Here is a 22,581-nt window from a genome sequence, read left to right on the forward strand (position 1 = left end):
ATGATGTGTATAGATGGCCCCTTACTATTTCAGGACAGGGTTGTGAATCAAGGCGTAGCAGAATATCAAAAAAACTACGGAAAAACTTTAAAATGTACTATGGCTTGCCGAAGCCTTTTTAGGGCTCGAAAATAAAAATGACGCACTAGCTTTACACTTCCAAAGTGGAAAGCAACGATTGCTTTGGAAGCAATGATCGACCTGATTCCATTACATGTCCATATTAAAAGGAAGGCAGCACGTCGTAGTTGCTTACGGATACATAATCTCTATCACAATTTACCTGGGAATTTACGGGTCACATTCAAATCCTGGACCTTGTCTCGGAACTGTTGTACATAAACACATTCACTGATAGCAGGCCAATTAATCAAATCTTCGATCTTCCATTCGAGGTTGTCATACCTGACCGAACTGATGAATGGGAGTCATAAGGTTCCTGAAGTCGCCCTAGAACATTATACACCATGGCTCTAAAAATACTGTGGGGACTGTTATTCTTGCTATGAGCTACGCAAGGATCTAGATTCTACACAGTCATCCTTTCAAGTGAAGGAATATGCAATTGAGACTAGTGCCAGAAACCATCAGCTTAGAAACGACCTAAGAGGCAGTGAGATGACGATTTTGCCCATTTTTTTTATCCAAACCGGGGTACCTAAAGCTTTGAGTACAAACTCGGCAAATTTCGATGTATCCAGCAAGTAAATGCAAACTTACTTGGATGTATAGAGGAAATCCTCGCGCGATTTATTTACATTATTGACTGCATTCGGAAAGACTGGAGTGTGATATTCTTGTTTGAATGAACTGCTTGCTTCCTACTTAGAAGGAAAATGGAATTTATTTATACTTGGAACGGTATTAGAGTCGAAAAAATAAGTGTTTATGTTTTATAGAATGCGCTAACGCATCTCAAACAAAACAATGTACTGAGAATGTTTTTAATAAAACTACAAAACTGATCATTCTTAACTGTATTCGAATACTTACGGATACGGAAGAATAAAGGTACAGGACGGAATGAAAAATGAGTAAAACATTCGAGATTACATGTTACGAGGAGGTAAACAGTTCGGGAAATGAAATTTACATGCTATCTGCACTATGTAAGGCCAACTCTGGACAGTCTCACTCCAAGATGTGAACTGTTGTATAGCTAGTTATCAATGATTAAGTCTCAGGTTGAATTTCCAAACGAAATCTTTACCCATTTCGTTTGATGTTTCGGAATACGCTGCATGTCTCAAGTAGCTAGAAAGGGCTTTAGAAGGCAGACTGCCTCGAACAATATAGCTACTTGTTACTATTCACTGTTGAGAATCATTTTACTTGCTACTGAACGAATTTATTACGCTTCTCGAACAGTGTATTTAAGTAATATATTTATCAGGGTCTTTTTTACTCCTAACCAAACATTTAGCTAAGGGAGCCTAGACAGTCCTTCCACATGTGCCTATTTATATTCACAATAGCAAAGATATGCCAGATCAAATCGATATGCGATGATACTACTGAATAACATGACTAGAGTTAAAGTTCAGTTCATTATACAACCTGTGGGTTTACCTAACTTATTCACTTTAAATAGATAATTTGACTACGATGTCGACTAGAAACAAAATTTCTTTTCAAACCTTTAAGGCTGCTTCATATTATTATGTCATGATAAGCGCAAAATTACGCTTAATTGCTTATATGTGATCACTAAACAGCTATCTAAAAGACGCTCACACTTTCTATCACTAATAGTGTTTCAAGTCTGCACTGCCGTTATACGAATAATAGTCCTACATACATGGAATTTCCATTACATACGGGAGTATTATGAGTATTAAGGCAGTGTACTTGTTTAGTAAACATGTTTAAAATAGCATTTGCATCGAAAGGAATCATTCAATCCAGTTGTCTTTTGTTCTCTTCGGCCGATTATTATCTCGGTCTTATAGCTTATACTTAATAAATCCGTATCAACAATGTACGTACGACACGCGCATATCCAGTAGCCTCTTGTAGTCGTACAACGCGAAACTAAGCTCGTCCTCATCTACTTAACTAATTATTTTACTTTTATTGTATAGTAACTTTTTACAGCGCAGTGGGACTAGAAAACATCACCTGTGTGCTAAAAACGTTAGCATATCACATTACGAATTACTCCTATCATCATTGAATGCTGCAAACTGCCGACGAACTGGATCCGGCGTGATCCAGTCTTCTCTTCATGCCCTCCAGGTAGACCTCCCGGTTGAAGAGCCCAGCTGCCAGTGGTACTCTGTAATGAAACGAATTAACATGTATATAACAGATCAGTCCCTTGCTCATCTGGCTTAGTGAGTAACGTGACTGCCGCGTGTGGCCAATGCAATCAACTGGAAGTATGGAATAGGGGGTGTTAAGTTGGAATTAAGTCAATGACACGCTTTAAAACTACATCTTTTCCAGTTTTTATAGTTGCCGCTGTTATCTTACACCCCAGGCCATAACGGCCCATACCGCTATTATCTCAGTCATGATCTACTTCCTTTATCTCCTTGATCAGAGGAAGCGACTCGCCATAATAACCAAAGTACTACTTCATCGAAACAATCAAAACAACCAACAATTAGCGATCTCGTAGGTGCCAGTCATGCAGTCCTTTTCTGAACCAGTCTCACTCAGCAAATTGATCGATTCACTTTAAAGTAGGGAAACACGTACACCAACCAGTCATAAAGACCTCGAAACCCATGCTAGCCGAAGACCAAAGGTGTAACACCAACCATCTACTATTGATTTTGTGTTTTTTTAAAATTGTGTCCATCTGACTTACAAATCGGTGATACTCCCAGTTTCTCTGTAGGAGAATGAGACATGAGCGTTAAAAAAGAAAACTACTGAGAACTCGGTGTGTTAGAGAGCACCCGGATTATTTGGTAACGATGATGGATGATGGAAATCTCCATTTGACTATGTGTCTTAGGGCCAATTTCTTCACCCCCCCTAACTTTTAAACCAAGTTCACCAGTACGTTTAAACCTGGCTTAAGTGCTAAGCGAGGTTGAAGAAATCGGCCCTTAATGAACCAAACTAAAAATAATTAAGCGATCACATACCTTTTTATTTTTCAAAAAATCAAAGTTTTTTTATTACTTTATGTGAAAGTACAACTGTTAGAGCATATTTTCCAAATTTTCATAGAAGTCCGAGATATAGATCGAAAGTTACAGCGCTTCCAAGCGCGCTTCGTCTAGCAAGAGCAGTGGTGACAAGAAATTTTAAACCAGATTTTCTCGAAATGTCGTTTTTCCAAAAATGGTTTTTCCGTGATCACGATTGCCGAAAAAACACTTAACTAATTTTCTTCAATTTTTTTTCAATTGATCGTAATTAATTTTTCTCGTATTTTAACGATTTTTTATGCATAAATTTTTGTTTTGTTGTTCGGAATTTTTTAATACAATTTTTAGAACCTATAAGAGCGAGTTTTTAGGAAAAAGCGTTCCCCAAGAAAAATTATTATTTATTCAACTAATCGTTAAGGTACGTTAAAGTCATATACTTTTTTGCGTTTTTGTATTTTAGTTGATCTATTGGTCTTCAATCGTGATCACCGCAAACCTCTTAAATAAAAAAAGATTTCGGAAAAAAGCCATAAATCTGCCAATTATCAATATATTTATATAAACGTGTGCCTGTTTATTTCACTGAAAAAAGTACTACCAAAATACTATAAGTTTGATGTAATAAAAACCTTACTTTATGCTTTTACGTAAATTCAAACTTTCTTGACATTTTTCGCACAAAATTCATAAAATTGCCCGAAAAATGCTCTGAAGAGACTTGTGTTTAACATTTTACAAAACTTTACTATTCTGTTGATGCTGATTGCTTTGCTAGAAATAGACTGAGATTTTCTGAAAATTTATTTCCGCATGTTTTATAAAAAATAGAATAAAAAATCGTTGAAATATTTCCAACTGATGTTCAATTTTCCATCTGTGTATGTCCCCTGTGCACATTAGAGGGCGAACACGAAATTATTGCGACACATTCAACAGGGCATAACTTTTTTACCATTAGGTAAAAATCAACCAAATTTTGCACACTTTCTCATTGATGTGTATTGTTCACATGCTGTCAAACTCGAAGTCGTGTTTTTCGATTCAACGAAAATGGAGGTGAACCAACGCGATTCGAGAGAACAAATTCTTTCCAAACACCTGGAATTTCCTGACCTGTCGCACCGGCAGTTGGGAAAAATGTTGAACATTCACCATTCAACCGTCTCCAGAGTGTTGAAGCGTTTCCAGGAGTGGTTGACGTTGGACCACGGCAAAGGAGCTGGAAGAAAACCGAGACCGGAGAACAAAAAGACGGAGGGAAAGGTGAAGCGGATGATTAAAGCAAATCCCAACGTCTCAAGCCGTGATTTGGCTAAAAAGATCGACATGTCGCAGAGCTACGTCCAGAATGCAAAGAAGAGAGCTGAGCTACATACATACAAGATACAGAACTTCCCAAACCGCGATGAGCGGCAACAATCGACGGCTAAAACTCGAGCACGGAAACTCTACGAGAAGATGCTGACAAAATATGGCTGCTGTGTGATGGACGACGAAACGTATATAAAAGCCGATTTTAAGCAAAATCCGGGGTTCGAGTTTTTCCCCGGCAAGAGCAAGTTGTATGTGGACGACAAATTTAAGAAGAAGAAAGTGTCGAAGTTCGCCCCCAAATATCTCATTCTTGCAGTAGCACGACGAAGCTCCGCTATTTTGGCCAGATTTTGCATCATGCCACTATTCTAAAAGTGTCCTGGAGTGGTATGAGGCCAATTCTGTCCATTTTGTTCCAAAGGACATGAATCCGCCAAACTGTCCGGAACTGCGCCCGGTGGAGCAGTATTGGGCAATGATGAAGCCGGAACTTCGGAAGAGCAACAAGACAGTCAAAGACGAGAAGGACATGTTAAGAAAATGGAAAAAAAACTGAGAAACTGGTACTGGATGACACTGTAAAGACTTTGATGGAGGGCATCAAGCGAAAATGTGTTCAATTTTACACTCAAGGCTCCATCGATTAACTTTTCTTTTGATTTTTGAAGTAAATATATGTATAAAACTACCCTAAAATTTTGGTTTGCTTTTAAACATTATAAGAAAATTGGCATGACATTTTCGGTGTCGCAATAATTTCGTGTTCGCCCTTTATGTGAAGATACAAGCCCGGGGGTCTGCAAAGGGCGACGTTCTCAATTGTTGTTAAGCGAATCTTTGACCCTTGTTAAGTCAGTTTGGTCCTCCTAAATCGCGAATGAACTTTGTCCTACCAAAGTGGAAGTCCTACTTATGTGTTATGTCAGTGGAATTTTATATAACTTATGATGATTTTACCTGTCTAGGTAAAATTATTCATTCTTCAAACATTCACCGCGGCATATTCGCTGACATTGCTGCTAGCGTAATAAATACAGCAACATTCAACAATTCTGGAGAAAATTTAGAATAGAACGTAAGTAACATTGAGAGTCTCTTTTTGTTTACCTTCTCTTTCGATTATTACGACGTCACTATAACACTTTGCACTAATTTCCCAGTACATATCGAAAGCCGACGGTTTTTACTAGAATATTATGCAAAAAGTAGAGTAGTAAATGTTGAAACGAACGAGCAATGAACAGAAGAGAAATGCCCCAATCTCTCATTGTTACTTACGTCCTACTCTAAATTTTCTCTAGAATTGCATGTCACCTGCGCAAGCCTGAGGCGTGCTGTTGACCGGTAGACCCACGCCAAGGATGTCAGCAGTAGGAGAGTGATAATATCTTGATCTGCTTTATCAACTTCGCGAGAATAAGTCGGGATAAGTATGCTATTTCCATGTTACACTTAACTGTTGTTCAAAAGTCGAACTGATAAAGGAAGCCAAAGTAGACATCAAAAAGACGCAAAACTGATACTCCGCCAAGGGCGCTAGAAGACGGCCCTGAATGTAGCATACCGTTGAAAATGTCTATTTTTCTTCTTTCCGGAACTGTTAAAAAACGGTTGACCAAATAATTAAAGTCCAACTGTAATAAACCAAACCATTGGTGACAGCTAACGTCTCGCCGAAAAGGGATTATGGGAGAGGGCACAAAACCAGTGCGATGTTTCAAAAGGGACCAAAACATTTATCTGCAAAAATCATTCAAAACACAATTTTTTCAATAAATCTGGTATATTATTCGGAAAAAATGGTTAATTTAACACGGCATTGAGTTGTTGGTCCTTAAATCAAGCTCCTGTTCATAAATGGGAATAAAAAGTACGAGGTAATTTTTCAAACGCCATTTTCTCAACATGAGCATATTGTATATAACGCCTTATGAAATGTTGACGTCGAATTTACATATTTTCCTTCGATCTACCTAATTTTGGCCATAAGAAACCAATAATACATAGTTCAAAAATGTTACACAGCATGAATTGCCACCCTTTACGGTCGGTTATCATTCATAAATGGCCTGTGTTAAGCCAAAGAGGACCAAGCGCCATTTTGAGGTACTTTATCTAAAATCGCTCCAGCATCCAATATAGCACCAGGAACTCTAATATCTGTTATGTTTTGGGAACCCAAATAGCAAACGAAAGCAAGCCAGTGTTCTTTAACTTTCTATGTAAATGGTAAGTTATCGAAAAATTAATTTTGGTACGAAAAATACACGAAAAAAATTATGGCGCTTAGCTCGGTTTGGCTTAACGCAGGCCAAATATCTTATCGAAAAATGTAAATATAAAGCGACTCTAGTGAAGGTGATGACAAGTTTTCGTAATTGTGCGCGCGTTTCATGTTGAACTCACAAATCGGTTGAAAAATATAGTTCATGACTAATTGATTTACGATATTATTGAGAAAATATTAAGCTTTTCATAGAGAAAATGCTTTAAATCCCGGGCTAAAAAAGGTGAATAAAATGCACGTTGTTTGTTTACATATTCCTGATTTTTCTCTAAACTTTTGTAGAGGGCACCTCAGTACACTTGAATGTCCCCATATTGTAAATAGAAGGGTTGTTGTATAACCGAATAAAGATGATCGGTCTGTGTTCCCGAAAAGCAACGAGTATAGTTGTTTTTTCTTAAGCTCAACATAAAGTTTTAGTGGCGACGAGGATTAACCGGGTTTTTTGCGTGTGGTAAGTTAGTTTTTTTCGCGAGTGTTAGCTTTTTTTGATGCGCAGGAGTGCACAGGCAGAGAAGTACGCCGCAGGATCTGTTCCGTATTTTCGTCCGGGAACGGCAGGGTGGCCAACTTTTTTGGTACCGCGTGGTTCCGAAGTTCGGACAAGAAATGACCGGTGAGTACAAAAATTACAAAAGACCAAGCAAAAGACCTATTGTCAGGATACTATTATTGAATTGAATACAAAATTTAGCAATTTGAAAGAAAATTAAAGAATGTATTGTGTGGTAATTGTTTCACTAAAGTTGCGTTATCCAGGCACAGATTTGGAAGCGTTAAGCTACGACGCCATTACCAAGAAACTAAAAGAAAGGTTCGACAAGATTGAGTAGGACACTGTCCTAAGGTTCAAATTAGGGTGCCGGAAACAAGGACCGACAGCGTCCGGTGAAAATTTTATTTTATCTGTAAAACTTCTAGCTGAGCAATGTGATTTCGGCGAATTTCGCGACATAGCTCTTAAAGATCAACTTATATTTGGGATATTTGAAAAATAATTGCAACTACGCATTTTAGACGAGGTAGACTTGACTGTTCGAAATACAGAAAAAACATTAAAAATCGTGACCTGGGAACGTCAAGGGCACACGTTTTAAATGAGGATGTTAATGTTCGTTCTATAAAACACCGTCTAGGGAGACGGGATACCAGATACGAGGCGCGTAGTAATGATAACTTGCGGCGTAATAGATCTAGCAGTAGGAATGATCGGGATAGCAGATTTAATCGGTATTCTTACAGGGGAAGATCGCATTCAGGGCACAGGACTTCGAGGAAAATACGCTAATTTTGTGTGCAATTTTTGCAAACAAAAAGGCCACATTCAAAAAAGCTGCTATCGTTTAAAAAATCAACAGAAATCGCGATCGGCTCAGTATTGATCTCGGCCCACAGGGGACAGATTTCAGTTACTGATAAAACTGAACGCAGGCGCAATATGGCGTTTCAGGTGCATGAGCTGCCTGTTCCCGCGTCCAGTCAAGGTACGAAGAGAAAAATCGAAGACGACGAACCATTCCGGGGTTTCACACCAGAACCATCTCCGGCTAGAAGTGAGGTACATCCTGATGCATTGAGGCCAAACGAGCATGCAAGTTCGAGTCAACGGAGTGGAACCATCGATATTTCTACTAGAGATTATTTGAGGAGTTCTACTCGTGCGAGGAAAAAGAAATTTGATGGAAATTTCATATATTTTAAGTAGAATTATAGAATGCATGTGCGTTGTGCGTTGATCTCATTATTTGAAAAATAATGTCGAGGTTTAGTTTATTTTGTTTTGTTACCTTTCTGAAAATTTTGGAATTATATTCCATTCTGAAAATATATACTATTAGTTGTTATAGACTGTTCAAATAGCTTAAGGGGAAAGGTAATAAACCAAACCATTAGTGACATTGATGTAGAGTGTATATGCTAAATAGGTGTTAAAGTCCGAACCCCCTTTCTTCATATACCGAATGTCAATATTGTAAATAGAAGGTTTGCTGCCTAACCGAATAAAGATGATCGGTCTCTTGATTACCGACCAGCAACGAGTACAGTTGTTTTTTTTCTTAACAAGCTCTTAAGCTCAACATAAAGTTTAACCAACAAAAAAGCAAACAACTGTTAAAAAATCTCAGATCAACTGAAAAACGACAACGTAGCTTTTGTGGTGCCGAAGGTCCCAGAAAATGATTTTTTCTATACATTTAGATTTTGAGTATATTAAACTGTTCAAATGTGGCTCTGTTTTGCATTTGATTAGACCTGCAACCTATACTAAATCGGTTGAAAAGTTCGTTCAATGTTTGTTTTTTTTTTTGTAGCACCGTGTAATTGGTGGCCTTTACAGGTGCCCCATGAATATTAAGTATACCTTTTATATGATGTGACGACCAGAAGGATAGATGAGCTATTTACATTATGATTTAGGACCGATTTCTTCACTCTCGTTTAACTTTTAAACCAAGTTCACCAGTACGTTTAAACCTGGCTTAAGCGTTAAGCGAGGGTGAAGAAATCGGCCCTTGAACCTGTAAAGTTTTCACACCACGCATGCAGTTGGACTTGTTTTCATTTTTACATAGTGCAAAAACCAGAGTTTGAAGATCCACGTAATCCAGTTATTCTAAAATTACACTACTTTCCTTTCCGACCAAATTTTAATGAACTCATCAATAAAAATTTCCAAAAAAATGATTTTTCAATTTTGCAGCCAGGTCGACAGGTATAAGCCTCAATGTAGCGAAACATAACCAAAACTGACCATACAAAAAAATTCTGGCTACTTACGTATCAACTCCGGGTCGAATGAGGTTGCAGAACAAAGCCCAAACCGGTTTGTGGTCCGAGGTGGTGATGCTCTGCACCGAATCGTATGCCAAACACTTCACCGGTAATGGCGGATGTGTGAATTTGCCTCCTGCAACACTGCTTATGCGACGTTGGACCGTAGTTACTGGTAGCGGTTTAAATTTGTACAGGATCCGATCTGTGTAAGCTGGTGCTCGCTGTTTACTAGATGTGTCAAACCGTTGCGTTCCAGGATCATACTATGATAGAAGAAACTAATGATTATAAAAAGGGCTATGATCATAAAGCTGACAACGAACCTTGTATGTCGGAGGAAACGTTATTTTAGCCTCTCGAAATCCCTTGAAGGCGGCACCATCAGCCAGCACCGTTGTCAATTGATCAGTGTGCATAAAACCGTGCGGTAGATGTGCTGGTAGCGGAAATTGAGTCGTTTCGATCCACCGCATCAGTTTTTCGCGTGGTTCACTGAGACGAAAGTTCAAATCCCCGCACCAAAACACACTATCAAAATTCTGAGTAACATCCTTGTTCCGATGTTTAACGGTCAAATTTCGTGGCAGCTCAAGTGCATGAGTGATTTTTTTCACATCAGAAACACGTTCTTTGACTTTCTGCTGGTGCGCCGTTAGATGAGATGTCACAAAGAGAAAGGAAGTGCCAAATAGACAAAATGAAATCGCAACGGCACCTTTCGTTCGAAATGCTGTACCCGGTCGAACTGACAAATAAGCATCCTCTGGCTCGGAACAGAACCATATCAGATCTCTTCGTATGAACACAGCTAAATGTAAAGTTCCGAGGCTTGTTGAGTGTAGTAAAATGTGGGACGGACCCAGCGTCTCCTGTAAAGTAACTTCCCACTCGAATCGCTCGGAGCACGATTCTTGTGTTCCAAACACAATTATATCTGGCACATTTTCAATAGCGGTTGGAAGTACAAAATCGTTCATTTGCTTTGGAGGACTTTGGCCATTCATGTTCCATGTACCGACAAAAATGGTAACCTCCCTGCTGGGTAATACCTTATCCAACTCTGAAGCGCCCAGAAGCGATGTTGCACCGAGGCGACCATGTAGGAAGTTTCTCTGTCGAGCCTTATCGGCCGGTATCAGATGCAATACATGAGCAGCCATCAAAGCTTGCTTTGCCAATGAATCTGCACTGGTTGGATTAACCAGGGGAGGTTCAGCTTCGTTTTCCGTACTAACAGTATCAAAGGACATCGATTTCCGTGTGTCTCTCTCTTCTATCCCAGGAGGTTCCTCATTTTCCGCTATATTTGGCGAACTGTAATGCTGCTCCATCTTTTCATAGCCATCTAATTTTGGCATTGGTGGTAGGAAACGATCCTTAAAGCGTGATTTACTACTCATAACAGCTCGCTGGGTGTGGTTTGGATACTCTCGAAACACTACCGGTTTCGTAATTATTTTATTCTCGATAATTGAATCGCGACTAGTTATGCTACCGCCCTCCTCCGATTTTGTTGAAGCAAACTCGAGTGGTCTACTTCGCGCACCATTTGTTACCGGACTATTCCGATCCGTGCTAGTCTTATTAGTTAGCTCTAGTCGCAATTGTTGGCGCCGCTGATATTGCTCCGATTGCGTAGGTTTACGGGATTCCTGACACAGTGACTGGCTCTCACTAGCATGTGGATCGGAAAAACGGTTCTTTTTGGGAGACCGCAACAAGCTTTCGTCAACTGAGCAGCATAGATTAAACTGGCCACTAAGTCGGTTTGATTGGCGGGTCTTGTTACTAGGGCAGGGATTCCTGAAACGAATTGGAAGTTGAATCTCAATCATAAAGTAAAGCTTAGATTATTTGATCGACATTTGTTTGTTTTTTCCCTTCCTAAGGTTGGGGGGTTTGACGGTATTGCAAACTTCATCAAGCATATTGTGTGCATCAGTGCTACAGAACATCTGACAGACAGTTGCTTTAAGATGGTTATTGCATTACGCCTCGATAGTGGTGCATCGAGGAGACCGAGAGGGCTTATGTGCCATTTTCATGTTCTATGTTTTTTTCATACTCTGCACCTGCGCATACCAACGCTCAACAACTAGTCTGTGCGCGGTGGCGTCGCTGACTGGCGGTTCGACGTGGATTGACTTTTGCTGTGTGTCGTGTTTGCAAACATTGTTCCTCAATTTGATGGTGGTATTCGTGTACGGGGTTCACAGTGGGAATCATTGTGTGTCTATTTATCGGTCGACTTCGTCATCGTGCATAGACTAATTAAATTAATTTAATAATTAAATTAATTTAATAAATACATTAGTAGAAACCTATTAGTTGTCGTTTTGTAATAATCGTAGTTTTTCGTACTAGTGTACAATTGTTATGTGCTAATTGTATGTATCAGTGTATGTGTTCGTCTGAGTATTTGTGACAGTTAGGTCGGAATGGATGCAGAACTGGCGTATATGATAGAATAGTGGCTAATACTTCCGGTGTTCAATTTGTGCATTTAGTTCCATTCATTCGGGAAGGATTGGATAAATTAGGTTACAATGAATTTAACGGCGCTCGTGAATCATCCATTCCCAGCCAGCATAGCATGATGAAAGTCTAACAGAATGCAATTGTCGTTAATATTAAATATACAACATTTGCTGCATTTAGACAAGTTTGATTGCATGTTACATGTGTATTTCTATTCCACTTCATTAGTCTCTTTCTTTTGTACATCTATTAGTTTGCTGATGTATACCAAAATAGTATCGGTCAATTTATACACTTCTAATCAAGCTCTTTGCATCTTTTTTCTTTATTCGGCATGTTATGATTCGTTTTATCAGTATATCTCTACTATACACTATCTATACTCATATAGGTACAAACGCTAGTGGCATTCGCGATAACATAAACCTGGTCACAAATGCGACCATGCAATTGCAACAATCCAACATACTTACGCCCGCGGTTTCGCCAACATGAAACCACCCCGGTAGTTAAGTAAACGTGGCACCCCTTACAAACGCGGTCTCAAGCATTAACCCACCACTCGCGTGATTATGAAACGGTCACGTCCGGAAGTCTTACCTCGGTCCTAGCAGTCTGGACTAATGCCTTCAGTTGAACCATTCAAACAAGTAACGCTCATATTCACTGAACAACATGTTCCACGGTGACATGACTTGGAACTCTAGTGATATGGGGAAACGGACTCTCCTCTACCATCTGTACCATACACTAGAAATTAAGCATCAGATTCACGGTCCACGCGCGATCATTCAAGAATACACGCTACATAATTATAAAATCGAAATTTTACACGCGAAGTCACATACACGTGACAAACACGTTAATATACAAATGCTTGAGCCCTTCGCGACTATCCACGGCACCTACATCCGCGAGCTCGTAAACATGATAACATCCCAGTGATAAAGTGAATGTCTCAGCTTCTATAAATTTTCAAACACAGTCTCAAGCGTGAAACTCTCGCGCTCGCACGATCATGAATCGGTCACCTCCGGAAGTTTTTGTCCTTGGTATCAGTAGACTAAGTCTATACCTTCAATTGAACCAATTATAAAAAGAAAGCTCTCATATAATTAACACACGCGACGTACAAACGCAAACGGGAGGGGGAGGGGGAGGGGGATCACGCATTTTTGGCCTAGGGCAGAAACGCCGATCAGACCGGTTCTACACCAAAAATGTACTATAAGGAAACTATAAGGGCATTGGTTTGTTTTTTTCGCAAATCGTGGGATTCAAATGATGGTCATTTTCCTAGTACCCATTTCGTGGTTCGGTAAGGCGATTATAAGTGTTTGATATCATCTAGTTGCGGAATAATAAGTATTGGTGATGACATGTGCGGTCCTGTGCTCGAGTATGGTTAGAGTAGCATAAATTCATCTTCAGAAAAAACGTACAGCAACTATGAATCCAATCCGCCTTGTACCGGAAGGAAAAGCTTCCATAGCTTTGGTTCAAGAACCGTATTTCCATAACAGAAAATCCTATGTTGGAAAGCTACTTAGACCCGTCTTCGTAGCTTTCAATGAAAATAACAAATCCACGTAAAATGCCTCGTGCATATATGCACGAGAATAATGCCATTGGTTCATGCCTTATATCCAACCTCACAACTCGCAATATTCGTGCTGTCACGGTCAATATGACTAACATAAACAGGAAGTACGTGTATCATTCAGCATATTTGCCTCGTACCTGCTGATAATTTTAAAAGGGTTGTATCATACTGTGGCAAAAAGGGGTTTCCTCTCATCATATCATTTGAGGCAGCTCCGATATCAATTTGAGAGGCACCGAATTGACGAAACACTTAAATTATACAAATCTCCATAGAATTAGTGTAGGAAATCGCCTAACAGAAGAGGTGTTAGATGTAACTCTCTGCTCTGACGGTAACGCATAAGTTAGCAAATTGACTCGTACCCAACGAGATCGAACTATCGTTATTGACTATAAATACATCGTCTTTGATCATTGAATCATTTAATTCATCAGCGGATAACTGTTTCCTCGCGAATACGGGCTACAGTCGTCATCGCATTAACCAAAACTTGGCTTGACAACCGTACTCTGTCTCACCAGGAATTTGGCTCGGCATTTGATGTCTACCGAGCTGAACAGTTACAAGACGTCGGGTAGCGGTGTGCTTATCGCTGTTCACCATGACATAATAGCTCGATTGATCAACGATGACCAGTGGGCGAGCTCCGAGCAAGTGAAACTTGCCAATCCCTGGCTGTTCATGTGCGTCGTGTATTTCCCACCTTATAGAAATCGTGACACCAGCCTGATCGATGTACATCTTCCTCGTTCTAAATTGCCGCCCGAAACGACGACTGCATTAGATAGCTACAGTAGCGCCACTCTTCGACAAACCAATGATGCCATCAACGAGAATGGAAGGCTCGTTGAATCTCTGCATCGTACGCCTTCGGGATTACGTTCCATACAGTTCCACGGCTCCGTTTCCTTTAGTCCAGTATGTGCGCCATCATCCCCCACTACATCTTGTTACTTTGAAGACGTCTTTAGCTCTACCTGTACGATTTTGAAAACGCAGACTACAACTGCATCATTGGCACGCAGGTGAATATAAACTGGGATGAAAATATTCACAACAAGACGTGAACGTTGCAACGACGCCGATTTTTAATATTCTTAATTACCTTATCGACCGGCATATACCAAAACGAACAATTAGCGCCAATCGACAGCCTTCTTGCAAATCAACTGTCCTTAGACAATTAAAAACTGTCAAACAAGCTGCTTATAACACTTCCTGAGGCATAGGCACTAACTATCCACTACATTCAACTCAACCACGAATGCTAACAGTGAAGCTTTTTCCAGATACCTGCAAAACGTCGACCGTCAACTGATTTCTAACCCTAAGTCGCCCTGGCTGTATGTTAATGAGAAGCAAAAGAATCCTCAAAAAACAAAGTCTAAGCTAAAGATATCAGGTTCCCTGAGTGTGCCCACGATATTTGTCAAAAAGTGCATTAACGGGCTCCTCGAACCACTTCAACGAATCTTCAAGCTATCTCTCACTACCTGTTAGAAAGCGATCTACTTGTCTTCAGCTCATATAAAGGGAAACAAATCGAACAACAATAAATAATTATCGAAAAAATTCGTGGTTAAGTGACGTATCCAAGCTATTCGATGTTTTATACCCTATTTTCTTTCACTACATCGCAGACGAACAACATGATTTAATGCCAACCTGCTCTCATTCACAACGTATGTATTCGATGGATGCGCCAGCAGACTGCAAATCGACGCTATTTACATAGATCTATCCGCGGCCGTCGACAAAATCAACCATGATATCGCAATTACCAAGCTAGATCTAAACAAACCCTCGGGTTCTAATCCCGAGCGAATGCTCTATCGTCACGTTTGCACGGAACATCATCCAATCCAGTTCGACTAATGTTTGTTCTACTTGAGCATTCCAAAACACTTTCGCATCCAGGATCTTGGAGTTATCTTGGGTTCGGCACTATCTAAAATCGCCTTAAATTACCAGAACAAGATTGATAGAATCGAGGCAACCCAACACCGATTCATATGCTTTGCTCTTTCACATCTCCCATGGTAAAACCACTGAGGACTGACATACAAGTAAAGTTTCCAACTTGTGTAAGAAATAAAACTGTCGCTTTGAAATGACAACAGCAAGTAGCAACTTGCCACTTGGCGGCGCTTCGATCGGCCAGGAATCGCTATACGGAACTTGTGTGCAAACTTGGATACAATGGTGACTCATGCATGCGAACCTGTATGCGATGGTAATTTTCAACGTATTTTCATTTAAATGTTTACACAGGTTTTTCGGGAAAGTTTGTTCCAGCTTATATGTCTGTTCTCTGTGGTAAAACATATTTCAACTGTCGAGTTACGAAAGCCATTGCCAGTTAATACACCTCGACACACTCAGCATCCAGAAGCCATTTTCATCACAGACTTACTGTCTGCAACAGTTGAATTCTCGAACGCCTGGGTCTTCACGCCCGTATTCGAACACTACGTAATAACTCTTCTCTGACTACCTTTCAGAAGAACCAGCAACGATCGTCACAACGCTGTTAGCCTGTTTCAATAGAGTTGCCATAGTATTTGACTTACACTTGATGAGCAATACGATTAAAGCTAAGTTGTTGTCTATCCTTAAATATACTGTTGTAACGGCATTTAATTCACGAGGGACTAGAAGGTGAAGTATATGTTTTCAATATTAAGAGCCACAGTACTCAAGGAAGAGCAAGGAGTTGAAGAAAGAAAGTTTAGAAAAGCGTGGACAAGGGTCATATGAGCAAACTTAAAGTTTTCCAGCGACTTAACCCTTTGTCTTCTACCACAGGAGTCAGGATATTTTGGAAATTGAAATACGAATCACCTGAGTCTTCGTAAGATAACCTTGTATTTCATTTAACGTCGGAACCGACCTTAAATGAAACTAGTCGAAAACCTCGTACACTACCCACCGAAAGCCGATGGGAAGGTGGTACCTTTCATTGGGGACTAGGTTTTTGCAAATCCGTCTAGCCATCTCCGAAAAAAATGAGTGAAATTTTTGACACATACACACATACAAGGGGGTAGCAGGGACAGGAATTCAGGGGCTTAAAGATTTAACACCCTCCCCCCGCACCGGACTTACTGCGAGTTGGGAAGTTTTGCTAGGATGTGGTGCGGTTTGGATTAGGCACTGCTAAACCTTTAAAAAAGCCATAATTCCGAAAGCAACTGTGCCGCTTCTACTAAGACCATAAGATTTCAGTAATCAAAGATCGTAGCAAAAAAAGCATTAGCCCTACCGGAATGCCAACCGGCACACCTGAATCGACGCCAGTAACAGCCTGATTACGGCATGCTGGCCCTACTCCCTAAGTAGGGAAGGATGACACCGACTTGGAATTGAGAGTGGGCTAATAGCACGGCTGCCTCCGTCCCGTTAAAACCCTGGCAGGTCCCCGGGTACGCTCAAAACTCGTCGGAGGTACTAGGTTCGGATGAACCGTTCCCGATTTTACGCCCATCCGGCTCGGAACACTACTCCCCATGAAGGATAGTGTCAACCCTTGCATGAACTCACTGCTCGCATAGATAATCATAGGATCACAAGAGCCGACTATATACAACAAGTGAAGATAGCGGCCCGGAGTTGGGCCCCAATAAAATGGAGCAAAAAAAGAAACACACAAACGGAGGAGGTACAGCGAATCCGTTCGCCAGAGGTGGTTTGGTGAGGGCGCCACCACCAGTAGCAGCTGAAGTTATTCAGCAAGAGCAGGAGGAGGGGAAGTAGCAGCAACAGCAGCAACGAAGTGCACAAGTAGTGGCCGCGAAGTACTAGATGGAGGAGCTCCACAAGTTTGTGGACTAGAGAAACAATGTCCATAAGGACATTAAGTAGATGGTCATCAGAATCCGAAAGGCACTACTATCTGCCGTGAAGGAGTATGACACGGCAATGCGGCGGGCGGATGTAGCTGAGCGAGCATTGGCGTCGGCTAAGGTTACTATCTTCCTAGTCCCTCCGACGCAGGGTAAGGAGAAGCAGATTGGAGTGGAAAAAACGCTAGTTCTCATGACTCCAAAGAGGACAACATCCTTGGTAGGAGACGAAAGACCAGGCGGCCCAAAGAGGCAGACGCTCGAGGACGCTGTTGTTGCCAAAGGAAAGGACGCCACCCTACAGGAAGAAAGCTGGAGTACCTTTGTAGGTCGGAAGGAGAAACACGGGAAACAGCAAAAAAGAAGCAGGAGCGAAAAGGGGAGCAGAAGAGGAAAGGAAAACCCTTGGCTCGTCAGAAGGCGCCAAAGGAAGAAGCCGTGCTCGTTAAAGGCAGTGACGCGACGACGCATGCAGCGCTGCTCAACACGGTCAAAGAGCACTCGGAGCTGAAAGATTTGGGGGAAAATGTGGTAACAGTCAGGCGTACCCAAAAAGGCGAGATGATCCTCAAGCTGAAGAAGAATTCAACGAATGGCAGCTCGAAATTGCAGGAGACTATCACCAAATTAATGGGAGAGAAGTCAGAAGTTAAAGCCTTAAACCCGGAGATGGTGATTGTGTACCTTGGCGAAACTACGACAGAAGACGAGCTGAAAGATGTATTGAAGCAGCAGTGTAACCTGGGAGAGCTGTATATGACGATCTGGTTAAAGCCAGAGGAACTCAAAAGGCTTCGTTTACATGTAACCACTGCCGACAAAGCACTGGAGGAAGGCAAAGTTATGTGAATAGGCTTTGGACATCTGACAGGGGCATGCAAAGGCCCGGATAGAATGTGCTGGAAATGCGGGGAGACAGGCCATCTTGCGAGAGACTGCACGCAGAGGCCGACGTGCATGCTTTGCACTCCAGCGAACGGAAACGACCATCAGACGGGTGGCTTTAAATGCCCTGCCTACAAGAGGGCGACTGCAGACCAACGGCAATGGAGATAACCCAGATAAATCTGAATCAATGTGACACCGCACAGCAACTGTTGTGGCAGTCTACGACAGAAACTATGTGTGACGTCGCTTTGATTGTAGAGCAATTCCAAGCCCCCTCTGCTAATAGTAACTGGGTGGTAGAACGCTAATACGAAGGCGTCGTGATCGCCAAAATCAACAGGGTCTTCGTGTGCAGCTGTTACGCTCCTCCGAAGTGAACAATGGAGCAGTTCAGCCTAATGTTGGAGCAGTTAACCGAGCAGTTGATCGGTCGAAAGCCAGTAGTCATTGGTGGTGACTTCAACGTCTGGGCTGTGGAGTGAGGTAGTAAAGTAACTAACACAAGAGAGTGTATCCTACAGGAAGCTCTAGCGAAATCAGACGTATATTTCTGCTCTATCATCGACGTCACATTCTGTAGCCCTCACTGACGGCAAACATGGATTGGAGAGTATCCGAGAAGTATACGCATAGCGACCATCGATTCGCTACCCTAACGGACAACGGAACCTAGCTGCAGCACAGAGAAGGATGACGCAACACGCTGTAGAAGTAGACGCCACTCCCTGGAGCGACGCGTACCGAGTCGTGATGGCGAAAATGAAGGGCTCGTCGACGTCAGCCGAAATGTGCTCGGGTAAGCTGAAGATAATCATTGAGGGTTCCCGAAGCACGATTCAACTACTTGACCTTCGACACCGTACAGCGAAGAAGAAGGAGCAAACTCGGACATGACGGACGATTGACAAGTGACTAACGATAAGCTCGCAGAAGAATAGGCCCATATGTCTGATGGATACACTCGGAAACCTCGCGAAAAAAATCATCCTTAACAGGCTGACGAAATGGAGTATGGACAGCGGAAGGAATTCGGACAATGCTCGAAAGTGCTGAGAAGGCATCTAAACAGAAGCGTAGAAAAGAGCGATACTGTGCTGTGGTCACGATAGATGTGAAGAATGCATTTAACAGCGCCAACTGGAAAGCCATCGCTGCAGCGCTGTAAAGAATAATCTATCTATCTGATTATCTATGCCAGATCAAGAAGAGCTACTTCCAGAGCAGAGGCTGCTGTACGAGACGAACATAGGGCAGAATTCAATGCGAGTCACAGCGGGCGTGCTTCAGGGCTCCATTCTCGGTCCAACTCTTTGGAACGGGATGTACGATGGGATGGTAACACCACGGCTGCAGAGAAAAGTGAAAATCGTGGCTTTCGCGGACGACCTATCACTAACGGTGATGGGTGAGACGCTTGAAGAAGTAGAGGTGTCGTTGACAGAGACAATAGACGCGATCGAGCAGGATGAACGAGGTCAAACTGAAAATAGATCACCACAAGACGAAGGTGTTGTTAGTTGGAAACTGCAAAGCGGTTCAGCGGATGCAAATCGACGTCGGAGAGCGCGTGATTGCAGCGAAGCGCGCACTGAAGCAATTGAGAGTGATAATCGACGAACGTTTGAGCTTCAACAACCACGTCGATTACGACTGCGAAAGGTCAGCGAAAGCAACTAATGCAATAGCGAGAATCATGCCCACCGTCGGCGGTCCGAGAAGCAGTACGAGATGTCAGCTATCTACTGTTCCGTCATCGATACTCCGATATGGGGTTCCTGCCTGGGGTGCGGCACTGAAAACCAAGCGAAATCGTGGCAGGCTGAACAGGACATTCTGGCTGATGGCCGTACGAGTCGCGAGTGCGTATAGAACAATATCGTCGAAGGCAATATGCGTTGTCGCCGGGATGATTCCCAGCTACATTGGTCTATTGGGAATCCTTATGCCTCAAAAGTTATTACATTAAAGTTTGAATTAAAAAAACATGAGAGCAAGAGACTATATGAAAGAATGATTACGCCTCCCACTGTGAAAGGCGATCCAGAATCACAATCACGGCACTTTTTAACGAGTTTACAATGGTTCAGGTGGTCGTACCTTACAGAAACTATCTCGGTAACGGTAACTCACGTTTTTCGTGCTTCGGCAAACATAATTCATACTTTGGAAAACTTTGCAAACCGTTTAGGTCCATTTATTTGAGTGGTGCTGTATAGAATAGCCATATATCTATCCTAAGTCCGGATGCTATACATTTTGAATCAGTTCATGCACTATGCAACTAAACTATGCAATTTTAGAAATAACTTGCAGACTTGACTGTAATTTAATAGCCTCTTCCAAAACACACTATTTGCTACCCGTCTAATGGAAAGACTGGTTCTTTAGTTTCGTAGCAAAAAAATCAATTCGGCGAAGGTCAATTAGTTATTTGAAATTCAAATGCGTGAAAAAAAAACCCACACAAGCGCATAATTTATAGAAGTTCTGATAAGCGATAAGAATCTATTACCCATTATGCACCAACATCTCGTGCATTCTGCGTCACTATATAACATATGATGAAAACACTTTCGAGGCCAGATTTGTTTACCTACAGCAGCAGCAGATAAATTCTAAATTTATCTTTCAAATAACCGAAGCTATCTTTATATTGCTCTGTTCCCTTTGTTCCTCGATACTAACCTTGCAAATAAATTGCCGTGATTTTTCTGCGACGATGACGAGGTGTTGGTAGTTTTCGAAGAAGAGGGATCGGCCGACGAGTTGGTGGTGGTAGTGGATGATGTTGACAGCAGGTGATAGGAATTGTCACTCTGGTTAGACGAATCTTGCTTGGATACGGTAGGAGCAGTTGGAGCTGCTGTTCCTGCTGCTACTTCCTGATTTGAAAGCTGTTTTTGATGTGCATTTGCAGCAACTATATTACCAGACAGTTGACCATTGGCTATGTTTAATGTTGAGTTGTTCCCCGAGTCAGATGTGGTGTTATCATCTTCTCCATCCAAACACCGTTGGGGCTCCACCCGCGAGGAACGTTTCGAAAGTATTCCAAGGAAAGGCCGCTTGCCTTTGCCTTGTTTTGAGACGTCTTTGTCCATATGTAGAACAATCTAATTGTTTTACAGCGTGCAATAAGATCTACAAATATCATACGTTCATCAGCTCGACGTAAATATCACATGCTAAAATATATAGCTTATTCATATGCATACCTTTCAATTGTTCGTCTTAATTGTTCTCGATCAGTTTTACCCGTCGTTAGAACAGCACCACGTGTTGCGAATACGTTATATAATGAAAAACTACCGACGGTCTTAATAGTACTACCGATGATGACGTATAGTCTAACGACATTCGCGACACCATAAATTAATGATGACTTCCTCTCATTGGAACTAATACCGGCGGCACGAAGAAGGATGTTGTGGCTGCATCGACCTTGCCCTTGTTGTGGCACTTGTAGCTCTAGACGGCGCTGATTCTGCCGACGACGATGGTCCATATTGTCCGAGATGATACTATTTTTAAGCTTCCCATAAACGCTTGATCGCTTTCAATGGGCGTGATTATTGTAGCAGCCGGATCAGTAGACATACAAATTTTGTAATGTTCACAGTGTGCCATCGACCAGCCATTCATGTCGTGTTCGTCATTTGGGGTAATGCATGCCAAAGAAATACACGACTATATAGAAATAATCATCGAAAGCCTGGACGATCTACTTCGTCACCAAGGAAGCGATTGACCTCGTGGGACAATACGAGCGCTTTGTTTACGTTCGCACACTTGCTAATACACCCACCCACCACATCACCGACAAACAGCAACACAGCGGGTGGTAAAAGTGGGTGGGGGTGATTTTACTTTTCACAGCGATGGTTTCAACCACTCCAATTTAAATATCTTAAACTTTCTCCAAGTGAATTGAACATTTCTCATTGAGATGGCACTTTTCGCAACTGAATCCTACATTTATACCATATTTTGAAGAAAACTAACCATGAAAAACTGGATTAAACACCATTAAAATGTTATGCTACAGTTTTTTTTCATTGAATGTTTGCCTTGATCTCACAATATGTCAAACATGTTCCTTTTTAACTGGAGAGATTCGAGCAGACAAGTTGTGCACTGTAACAAAACGCATTAGATGATTACAAGCATGATTTTTGAAAACAACGTGCACTCAAAATAATAATCTACAATCCATTTCTCGACAAACATATCTCGACAAACATATGATTACGGCTTAACAGCCAACTGTCAAAATTCTCTTTGAAAGGA

General features: G+C 41.5%; 1 protein-coding gene across 1 annotated transcript; it reads right to left on the minus strand.

Annotated features, from left to right (window-relative positions):
• Positions 1–858: 858 nt before the first annotated feature.
• LOC131689295 (inositol polyphosphate 5-phosphatase E) lies at positions 859–22,361 on the minus strand. Its single transcript, XM_058974281.1, has 5 exons — positions 21,510–22,361; positions 20,980–21,435; positions 9,804–11,283; positions 9,484–9,743; positions 859–2,275 (listed from the first exon to the last, which is right to left on the minus strand). Exons 2-5 carry the CDS (start codon positions 21,393–21,395, stop codon positions 2,167–2,169), a joined length of 2,265 nt encoding a protein of 754 aa, XP_058830264.1. The 5' UTR covers positions 21,396–21,435; positions 21,510–22,361; the 3' UTR covers positions 859–2,166.
• Between the last annotated feature and the right edge of the window lie 220 nt (positions 22,362–22,581).

The sequence above is a fragment of the Topomyia yanbarensis genome, chromosome 3, assembly GCF_030247195.1.
Source record: "Topomyia yanbarensis strain Yona2022 chromosome 3, ASM3024719v1, whole genome shotgun sequence".
NCBI lineage: Eukaryota > Metazoa > Arthropoda > Insecta > Diptera > Culicidae > Topomyia > Topomyia yanbarensis.

Coding starts and splice junctions, on each gene's coding strand:
- LOC131689295 (XM_058974281.1), bottom strand. CDS start 21,395: ATGGACAAAGACGTCTCAAAACAAGGCAAAGGCAAGCGGCCTTTCCTT. Junction 11,284..20,979: donor CACGGCAATTTATTTGCAAG/GTTAGTATCGAG, acceptor AATTCGTTTCAG/GAATCCCTGCCCTAGTAACA. Junction 9,744..9,803: donor CGTTTCCTCCGACATACAAG/GTTCGTTGTCAG, acceptor CTTCTATCATAG/TATGATCCTGGAACGCAACG.